General features: G+C 40.0%; 2 protein-coding genes across 3 annotated transcripts in view; one reads left to right on the plus strand and one right to left on the minus strand.

Annotated features, from left to right (window-relative positions):
* nf2b (neurofibromin 2b (merlin)) lies at nt 1-7820 on the minus strand. 2 transcript variants are annotated; one of them, XM_035667173.1, is made up of 17 exons: nt 7570-7820; nt 7170-7269; nt 6249-6374; nt 5796-5918; nt 5574-5657; nt 5139-5207; nt 4920-5002; nt 4316-4391; nt 4083-4220; nt 3725-3799; nt 3508-3621; nt 3261-3383; nt 2860-3077; nt 1818-1920; nt 1096-1235; nt 826-994; nt 1-85 (listed from the first exon to the last, which is right to left on the minus strand). In XM_035667173.1, exons 2-17 carry the CDS (start codon nt 7257-7259, stop codon nt 38-40), a joined length of 1779 nt encoding a protein of 592 aa, XP_035523066.1. In that variant the 5' UTR covers nt 7260-7269; nt 7570-7820; the 3' UTR covers nt 1-37. The 2 variants fall into 2 exon arrangements, with proteins under 2 accessions (XP_035523066.1, XP_035523067.1); XM_035667174.1 differs by having other exon boundaries at nt 7170-7272.
* A 431-nt stretch (nt 7821-8251) lies between these two features.
* The window catches only part of mettl27 (methyltransferase like 27), a 6890-nt gene continuing 4815 nt past the window's right edge, over nt 8252-10326 (plus strand). Inside the window, exons 1-3 of the mRNA XM_035666494.1 lie at nt 8252-8404; nt 8816-8946; nt 9300-9428. Coding sequence (XP_035522387.1) covers nt 8827-8946; nt 9300-9428 — 249 coding nt within the window. The 5' untranslated portion in view covers nt 8252-8404; nt 8816-8826. The remainder of the gene's footprint in view (nt 8405-8815; nt 8947-9299; nt 9429-10326) is intronic.

The following is a 10326-nucleotide window of genomic DNA, read 5'->3' on the forward strand; positions in this document are numbered from 1 at the left end:
AGCTGGTGCCCTCCCTCCTTGTCTGGCAAGACTGGGATCACACTTCTTCAAAGTAGGCCATCTGAGACATGTACGCAGAGTTTCGCTGCAAAACAAGACAAGTATGAGCAGGTTGAGAGAGAAGCAAAGGGGGTCGAAATCAGTGTAAAAGAAATGTGAATTCATGGTGTGATTAAAAACTCAAAGACAAGAAGTGCGTACGCAGTTATGTAAATATATCTACTGATGACATTAATATCTTCCATAACTTCATTTTCTTTTGGCCCAACAGCAGAATATTTAAAACCCCTTTTGGCTCACTTTTTTCTTTATTTACAAGGCAATGGAATATTCACTACATAGCCAGGAGGACCAAGCATGCTACACACTGTTATTTGCAGCATATGTTAGGCTGCTCAGAAATACCATCATTTAGCATGCAAGTATTTCTATACATGTTCAAGGACATTTGTTTTATATAAAATAATTCTATGCGATTTAAAATTGCTTGGGTTTTCAGCCTTTGTGTTATGTGATGTCAACACAAAGGAAATATCTGTAAAGTATAGAGGAGAATGTGTGTGCTTCAGGTATACAAGAATCATTATAAGATATCCAACATCTTAGAGCTTTCTGCTGTACTGATGCCAATTTATGTTTATTATAATATAAAATATATGTTTAGCACAATTCCCAATATAAAATAAGATAAGATAAGATAAGATAAGATAAGATATTCCTTTATTTGTCCCACAATGGGGAAATTCCTAACCGGTAACCAGTTAGACTAATAATACTAGTATTTAGAATACTAAGAGGAAGATCATGTGAAGTGATCATACTTACATTGCTGTGAGGTATATAGACAGGCTCCTGGACGTATCCTCTCGCCTCACTGCGGAGGTTGTAGAGGCCAGCCTGTTGCTGCTGCTCCTCCAGCTTCAGAGACTCAATCTCGGTCTTCAGCTCCTTCAGCTGGTCCTGCAGGTGTTTACTCTTCTCCATGTACTCCAGCCTGCATTAACAGACCAGCATGTAAAATTTATTGGCATCTAGCGGTGAAAGTGCAGATGGCAACTAACGAAACACCGCTCACGTCTGTATTCGACAACTCACCTCTCTCTCTCAATCTCCATTGACAGCCTTTTCATGTCAGAGTCCTTGAAGTCGAGGCGCGTAGATGCCGATTCGTAGCCGAAGTCGGCTGCTTCAGGAGGGGCAGGGGGAGCAGGAGGAGTAGAGTAGGCCGCTATGAGCTGGAAGACAGGCAAACGGATGTAAGTTGTTGTTCTAAGTTGTTACACTCATGAAGGGAAAAGCATAAGTTGTGCAACTATATTACAATCTGCTGACACACAACTGCAAAAAACTGCTGAAGCTCAACTTAAAGCAAATTATCAGCAAGTCAGATTTTTTTGTGTTTTTGTAATGTTTTGTAATGTAAACTACTTTTTCACCACTCGCACTCCGAGCTACAACACAAAACCAAAGCAAACTATTCCTAGCCAACTAAATGTTGCGTTCCTGCTTTTATTTTCTTGTTTGCAGTTTTATTTCTCAGGCCCAAAAACTTTCAAGGGCTTACTTCTTGTATAATCTTGGTTACTTGAACTTGAGGATTCCTCTCTAAAATAACTAATTTGGTTATTCGTACTGTAGAAAAATAAATCTAAAATAAATTACCTTTAAAGCAGGCAATTAATGACCTTAATAAGACGACTGCACTGTAATAACTTGAACTCATATTTCAGAACAAAAATAAGCTGCATTCATCCACAAAAAGGAACAAGTAAGGTGTCACAAAGAGTACACAAGCAGCTGTATCATCACCACCGTACAGGGTATGTTGTTTTGGTGATCTCCAGCAGCTTCTGTTTGGCTCTCCGCTCAGCGTCCTTTGCCTCGGTCAGGTCCTGTTTCAGGTGATCTGCCTCCTTCAACCTGGAACCAGAGGGTGATGGAAGATTGTTACTAATACAGTGAATACTGTGGAGTATTAGAATAACAAATTTTGGATACAGGAGCAGATGTAACTTCGTGGTTTATGTTGATGGCTGTTTACTGAACAGCAATATTTGGATTTAAAACTACAACCGGTCAATGTGATAAATTGCCTCAAGTGATGTTACTTGAATAATGGTTGGTTGTGGCTGAAGACAAGTTTGAAAAGTAAAAATGGAGGTGTGGTGGCAAGAAGTGAGTTTACCAGACCTCTGTGACCTGCTTCTCTGCTTAGAGGCTAGTGGCTCGAGGCTACATTAGCTGCTACAAGCGTAGTGTTACATACCAAGACCTACAGTATCTCCACACTTAATTTTAGTGCTGTGCCAGCAGGATGAGAAAAAGGTCTGGCTGAATCCCATATCATTCTGCTAAAGGGGAGGAAATGCCCTGGCTTGTTTGTGTTTCTTTGAACCAATCACAATGGTCTTGGGTGGTACTAAGCACAGGATGCAGCGACGGTGCCCTTACAAAATACACTGATATCGTAAGTGAAGGGGGAATTCTGACTGAAAGTGTCAGCCTATTGCAGGCTTATACACACAACCTACTTCCTGTGAGTCAGACTAGCATAACACACCTCAATCTCCAATGGAACTGTCAGCAGCCGAGTTGCATTGTGGGTAATACAGATGCCAGGTTTGGACAAGGAACAAGAAAGCGGTGAATAAAGATAACAGTATCTCTGCTTCTGTTGCATTGATTTCAATCCTTTTTTTTTTGTCCATCGTGAGTCTGATGTGACAGAGTTACAGGAGTTCAATGCTAAACTGATGGAGGACTCTTTTAATGTATCGCATATTCCTCTGTAAGAAATCAAATCAATTAAGTAATAATTATAATAAAACAAATGCGACACTAGTCAAGATGATTTCAGACCTCCTCTCGGACTGCTCCACCAGTTTGACAGCCAGCTGCTCTGCCTCCCTCATCTTCTGCTCCATCAGCCTTTTCTCCTCCTTGGTCTTCATGGCGGTGACCTCTAACCTCTGCCTCTCCTGCTCAGCGTCTGCAGCCTTGTGGGCCAACAGCTTGGCCTCCTCCTCAGCAATCTGGGCCTTCTCTGCCAGCAGGTCCGCTGTCTCCTCAGATCGCAGCTGGAGAAAATGCATTGTGGAAAATATTTTCAAATAAGATAAATTGTGGAAGAGTTTTAGGGCTTAGCATGATGGAGGAACTTGACTCTACCACCATGTTGTTTGTCGCTTTACAGGAACATTTAAATGAATGTTATGCTTGTTGCCCCAACATGAGCTCATCAATTATCTCATGCCTCTCACCAGTGCCTCGTTGGCCAATCGTGCTTCGTCCTGCAGCTGGAAAAGTCTTCGCTCCATCTCCTCTTTTGCTCGTTCCGCCTCCTCCCTCATCTGTTTTTCTCGTGCCAGAATTTGACGCTCCATCTGGATGGAGGTCAAGAAACCAAATTAAAGAGTTGAGACAATCAACCATGATTGCCAAATAATTCGGACTGCAGTTTCTATATGTATGCACAGTGTACATCCCGTCTAATCTGTTACTGCTGACCTTCTTGCGGGCCTTCTCCTCTTTGGCTTGAGCCTTCATCTGCTGCACTTCAATGGAGTCCACCTTCCTCCTCCTCATGAATAGATCATGGTTACCGATGCACAACTGCAGGATCTAGAGACGCAGGTGATACAAACCAGAAATATCTTAATTCATGTAATTCTATTATAGCTTTGCTATAGTTGAATGTTGGACATGGACAAAGAAGTAAACCCACCAGCTTGTTGACACGCAGTTGAGATGAGTAGAATTTGAAAACATCTTTCTTTTTGTCCAGGGGTTTGATTGTGAACTGCAACATAGAAAAGTAAGTTTAACTCTGCTCAGCACGGACAACATTTTGTTTTTGACAGACGGCACAGGTTTGATGCCTTTGAAACAGCACAGCATCAGGCAGCAGGACAGTGAGAGCCAGAAAGAACAAGAAGTGAATGTATAAAACAAATATTGAAGCATATTTTCTTAACAAACAGTCATTAAGGATGTGGAATTTACATCCACTTAAACAACTAAAACCCTTTTTGTGAAATTCAGAATATCCTGACAGCAAAAGACAGTCCACTGCTTGCATTTACCTCCTTTTCACTGTAAGATATGTTGCGGATGCCGCTCCAAGGAAAGGACTTGTTAGGGTTGAGTTTGCTGTTGGGGCTGTAGATGTGAAGACCCTGAGCATCCACTCCGAGTAACAGGTCAGTATCCCTCTTATTTTGCTGTAAATGTGTAAAAAACAAATTTAAACCAACATGACAGCAATGTTCACGGTTGCATTTTTCCCAAAAATCAGGGCACAGTAATTTACACTTACAGTAATGGCAAAGTAGCTGACACCATACATCTCAAGGTCCTGAGCAATTTTTAGGTATTCCATCTCAGCCTCATCCCTGACATTGTAAAAGTAAGGGAGAGAAGACTTATTAAACCATGATATATTCATCACACTTCAACTACAGAATGTAGGACGAGACCTTTTGTAAAGGTTTTCATTTCTCTTAAAGTTCCAGTGTGTAACATTAAGGAGGATCTATTGGCAGAAATGGAATATAATATTCATTCAGGTATTTTTTAGTGTATAATCACCTGAATATAGGAATCATTGTGTTTTTGTTACCTTAGACTGAGATGTTTTTATCTACAGATGGCCTCACCTTCAATGTTTCTGCAGTAGCCAAGAACGGACAAACCAAACATTGTCTCTAGATAGGGCCTTTTGCTTTTTTTCACGCGTTTCACAGGCACCATAGTTTATCCTACACACTTCACAATCCGTTCTCATTCCCAGATCAACTAATACAGACGTGAGCAGCGTTCAGTTAGTCGCAATCTGAGACTTCACTGCCAAATGCCACTAAATCCTACACACTGGTCCTTTAACATGCTGGACTTCAGATGCCTTCCTTGGTCAGTCCTACCTGGCGATGCCTCTGTGCTCTGCATACCAAGCTGTGATCTTCTCCTCCCACATGTCAGCTGTCATTTGATATTGCATCAAAACCTGAAATACAAGCACGGGGTCAGAGGAAAAAACACTATATACACACACACAAGAACAAAAACATAAGCTAAGTGAGCAACTGGTTATAACCTGCTGTTCTGGACAGTCAAATGTGCAAATAGTAGTATATACTTACTCTTTTTGGCAAAAGCTCATCTTGTGCGAGGAAGCCTGGCTTGTGAAAGTTTGGGTCATAGTCCCCATACTGTAATTGAGATTGAAGAGGAGAAAGCAAAACTTACAAAGCAGTTTAACTGGAAATAAAATACTGATTTTATTCACCATAATATAGATCTGCTCAGTAAGTTGCCCTTGAGGACAAAAACCAGTACCCAAAAAAAGAGAAATGTGTTATTGTTGGTCTCATGAATATGTCCCATCTATGAGAGCTCCTTTGCATAAAGTTGATGAAAACATTGTATTTTTAAGTGTATTTGCAAAAGACATTAACTGTGACTTTCAGGTAAACTTCAGTGGACAAAATGAGATACAGGTAGGACAACCATACTGCAGCTGTAAGACAATGACAGTGAGAGACCATTCATCTTGTATTTATACATATATTTCTTACCTTGGCTTGGACAGCATATGATGCCAACAGAACAGACGCTTCAGGGGAACAGAATATCTCTTCATCTAATATCTGTTTTTTCACCTACACAACAGTTTAAAAGACATGTATGAACACATGCTGAACCAAGTAAACTGTCCTAAAACATGGAGATGAATTCTACCTACATGTAAAAATAAGAGATCAGGTTGTTGTTACAAGAAACGTTATTGGCTAGATTACCTGTAAGAAGAAGAGATGCTGAGTTATTTCTTGGACCAACTCTTCTTCTACCTTTTCTGGGAAGAACTTAGCCAGGAAATGAAATGTAATGGGTGAGTCCTTGGGAACCTCCTGGTCCAAAACCTTGGTGAACAAATAAATAGTAGAAGTAAAGTTGATAATAAGACCAGACTCTCACTAAAGCTGCAATGAGATATCATGATCAGCGTGTACTTCGTATCTGGCAACACACTAAACAATTAGGCAATTAAAGGCTTAATTGGTCCACTTATAATGCATTAACAATCTAAATAATCAATTTATGAAGTAATTTATCAAGCAAATGATACAAATATTACCTTGTTCTAGTCTCTCAGATGTGAGGATTTGCTGTTTTATGTCAAACTGAATCTGTGCAAAATGTTAACTACATGTCTAACATCATGTTCAAGTCAAGTTCAGTCCTTCACTTACCCTCTTCTCTGGTTTCAGCCAGGCGTAGGTGTCCTTTACTGTGTACCGGAGTCCAAAGAACCAGGTCTCCCTCAAACCCACAGTGCGACACACCAGGTCAAACAGGTCTTTACCTTTCCACTTCACCTGAGAAGAACCAGTAAAAGCAACCTGAATATTAACTAGTAACTCTCTTTGTGTCAGAGTATCACTTTAAACTTTATGGTAAAATACTGCTTCTTTTGGTACGTTGTAGTGGGGATGCGCCACCTTCACTAACATCCTGACAAAAACAATACACTTTTATGAGCTAAAAAAAAAAAAAGCACAGGCACTATTTCACACAGCAAATTGCATGTATTTAGTGAGTGTGGCTGTCATTTGGACTTTAATCTAGTTGCTACCTACATTGATCACAAGACGAAGCACCGAAGGATCTGACGACGTCTGATAAACTGTTTCCTGGGGTAAACCCTGATTTATGCTTTTCCAAGGAAGCTGGATGACGTATTTCATGTGATAGGGATGGGGCGATAAACTTTATTATTGTGTATTGTAAGAAAAACACTCAGATAAATGTATCATGGTGAATAATCGTGAATCTCCACACATGGCTTGACCTAAAAAATAAAGCTGTATAGCTTGACAGCATACCGTCCTATATTGATATCCTGATTTATTTCGAACAAGTGGAGCCAGAATCTTTCCTGGCACCATGGCTGAAGGCTCGGTTTGCCCGTTGTATCCCCCACAATATTTGATGATTACCGCAAAAATAAGTGTAGCATGACATTTTTATATCGTCTTGGATGGCAACAGTGAGTGGCTACATACCCATGTGAAAGGTATTAGACATTGGCCTGGACATGGGAATGATACACAACATACAGAGACAGATAAAGCATCTTTTTAAGCTCTTAGGTTGACTAAATAAACTCATACCTCACAGCTGAACTCCATTTCAGCATCCATGGTGATGACTTTGACTTTGAAAGTCTTTGGCTGTTTCTTCTTTAACCCTAGGATAGACATGTTGTGGGTGCTGCTGTCAAAAAAACAAATAAGAAATAGTTCAAGAGAGGAGAACTGCTTTCAGTGCAAAACGTGACATTTTACACGTTATAAGATAGATGCATCAGGACACTAAAACTGCACATTTTAAAGTAGTTTTAAACTTTAGGAGAGAACCAAGCCAGTGAACAGTTATTGAATGTGGGGAATTAGCTGTCAGCCGATAATAATGTAATGATTCAAGTGGTTTTTAACAATAAAAAACAGTTACAGTTGCATATTTATTGAATACAACATGAAGCTGAAATGTATAACACATGAGGCCCATTACCAGCGAGTAAAGTCTCAAACTTCTGCCGTCCAACAAGGCTCAGAGGAGGCTGGGCTTTTTGTGTGTGTGTTGTTGGGGAGACCAATGCTAAGCTAACATATATCAGCAGACAGCGTTAGCTTCCCAGCTGTGCCACGAAAACGGACCAAAACAAGTTGTAGAAAGAGCGGAACTTTGGAGAGATCTCCATAATTAAATATATCGAGCGAAATCACTTTGTAACTATAAAATGAAGTTGTTTTAGCATATATTTTTTTTTTTAAAAAAAGTGCCGCAGGAAACAACTTTGCTGGCGTTATCGGCTGCTACGTGCTTCAGCTGGTTAGCTCGCTGTTAATTATCAGGAGGACTTTCCAGAAGAGTTTCTTGTTTTGGCTCCTGGTCGCTCTACAGGCGGGACCACGAACAGCAGCTTGGGACAACGCCACTGCGCATGTGCACGGATTTGGAAGCACGAATGCTACCTTCGCGGGTTGTCGGAAATGTGTAAATGCTTTAGACTTTAAGGTGACCGTGAATGCAGCAGCAGGGACTCCGAGTCGAAACGTTTGGGGCGGATTTATCTGGCTGGCTACTGGATGTTAAAAAGCACATGAAAGTAATAAAACATAGTCAGCTAAGAAGGCAAAGGTTGTTTTTTGGGGGCAAAACGGACGTAAATGCGCCATGTATGTGTCTTCCCCTGACAGTCCTTACCGAGGGAATGTCGGACAACTGAGTGTTACTACTATTTTCTTCCTGGTCCATTTGTGCTCTCAATAACCACACTGTTCTGCAGCGAGACTTCTGTGTTGTGCCACTAAATGTGTGAAACAGCTGGTGGGACCAACTTGATGTACGATGGTGAACTTGTGAATAAACTGTCAGATAAAAACAACTAGCGAGGCTACTGTTGGTAACTCTTGTCATTACCATTCATGTTCATCTCTTGTGTAATGCAGTCGTCAGTGTTTCAGATACATTGTTATTATTTACTAGTCAATTAGACAACAGTGGCGTGTAGTAGTTGCACAATTCTTAAAACCTTCCCATATTTCCCAAATTAAAATAATATAATGGTTAAAGTTGATAACACCGTTGAAAACTACCTGATGAGTACAGAAAGTAAGGTGATCAGGTGTACCAGGAGGGTCACCAGTGTCAGTTTCATTCACACTTTAAACTTACAATCTATAATGTGTATTCTGATATCTACTATTTTTACAACTTCACTATATTCTTTCTGGTTCTTTCTTCCTTTGAACAGCTTTGTATATAATGTCAGCTGTCACTAACACATTTGAGAATGTGAAAGCGGTTATCTTATCAGCTCATAAGAGCTCCACATCAAGAGAAAAGGTCAACTTCTACAACTCCTGGGCAGAGAACTATGATCAGGTGAGAAAACTGAAGTACAATAAGTCGATCAGCAAAATATTGGCAGTGTAAACCAGTTAAACTATAGGGAATGTTCTTTTAAGTGATATTATTGTGCATAGATCTGAGCAATACCAAGAAAAATAATGCAGTGCAAAATCTATAACATATTGTGTCTCTGTATGCAGAGCAAAATAGCTTCTATTTTCTTTATATCTAGCCAAATGTAGTTTTAGAGCGCTCACTGCAACTCTAGTACACATCTGTTTATATGATAAGTTGTGAATTAATACATTTGTTCAGATACCTGTTCATGTTTGCCCTCTTCATGTGTGCTAAAAGCCACCGTTCTGTCATTGAACTTGTTGGAATAGGATGTGGCTGTTCTGGACTACCGTGCACCAAGTCTGGCAGCAAACAGCATCTCCTCCCATTTCAACGGTGACCGTGAAGCAGCCGTTGTGCTGGACGTGGCCTGTGGTACAGGACTGGTGGCCAAACAGGTAAACTCACACAAGTGGAGAGTGCAGAAGATAGTGGAGTTTATTTCAAAATTATGGACAATCACAGTTTTCATAGATAATGCAGCACTCACTTACAGGCTACTACTGATTAATTAATACTTCAAACTCATTAGATAATATTTAATACCCATAATTGTTCTACAGAGTTGTCTGGTTTTTTTCATATAAGTTGTATAAAGTCCGGACTCAAATTGAACATACAGGATTTGACAATAACAGTATCAATCATTTTTACAGTGAATGATAATCCCGAACTGTCTATGGGTACTGTGTGTGTAGCATGATATTATGTACGACAGCAAAGTTTTTAGTGACAAAGTAAACATATTCAATAGAAATATATCTTATACAAAGACAAATTTGATTGTTGTTGTAATCTAACCAAATACTGAATAAACAGCTTTTGCGCCCGTCTGAGGATCCACCTACTGAATCCGCTTGATCAATGTTGACCCATGTGGAAGTTAATGAAAACCATTAATTACCCATGGGACAGGTAGCGGCTCCTTTCTCCCAGCAGGACTGCTTCAGGTCCTGTACAACCCGCTCTCTTCTTGGCCAAGTCCACATAGCCTCGCTTTCCATCAATGACCCATCAAATGTTTTAAGATTCCGTTGTTTCCTTCAACTGTGTTACTAAACAGAGGACAGGATTGGTTGTTTAATTCAGTTCACACTGGTCAATATCAATTTGAACATGGATAATTTAAACTAAGCTGATTAGTTGATTAGTTCTGTATTTTATAGGAACAATAACATGGTTTAGTCTTTCACTTCTGGAGCAAGAAAAACGACGTATACAGATATTTCATTTTTACTGGTTTAATCACTTTTTCTTGCTTTATTCAGAATCTCTCTTCCAGGTGAGTTTGTTTTC

Source organism: Morone saxatilis, unplaced genomic scaffold (assembly GCF_004916995.1).
Source record: "Morone saxatilis isolate NCDOM2014 unplaced genomic scaffold, NCSU_SB_2.0 Contig20, whole genome shotgun sequence".
Lineage (NCBI taxonomy): Eukaryota > Metazoa > Chordata > Actinopteri > Moronidae > Morone > Morone saxatilis.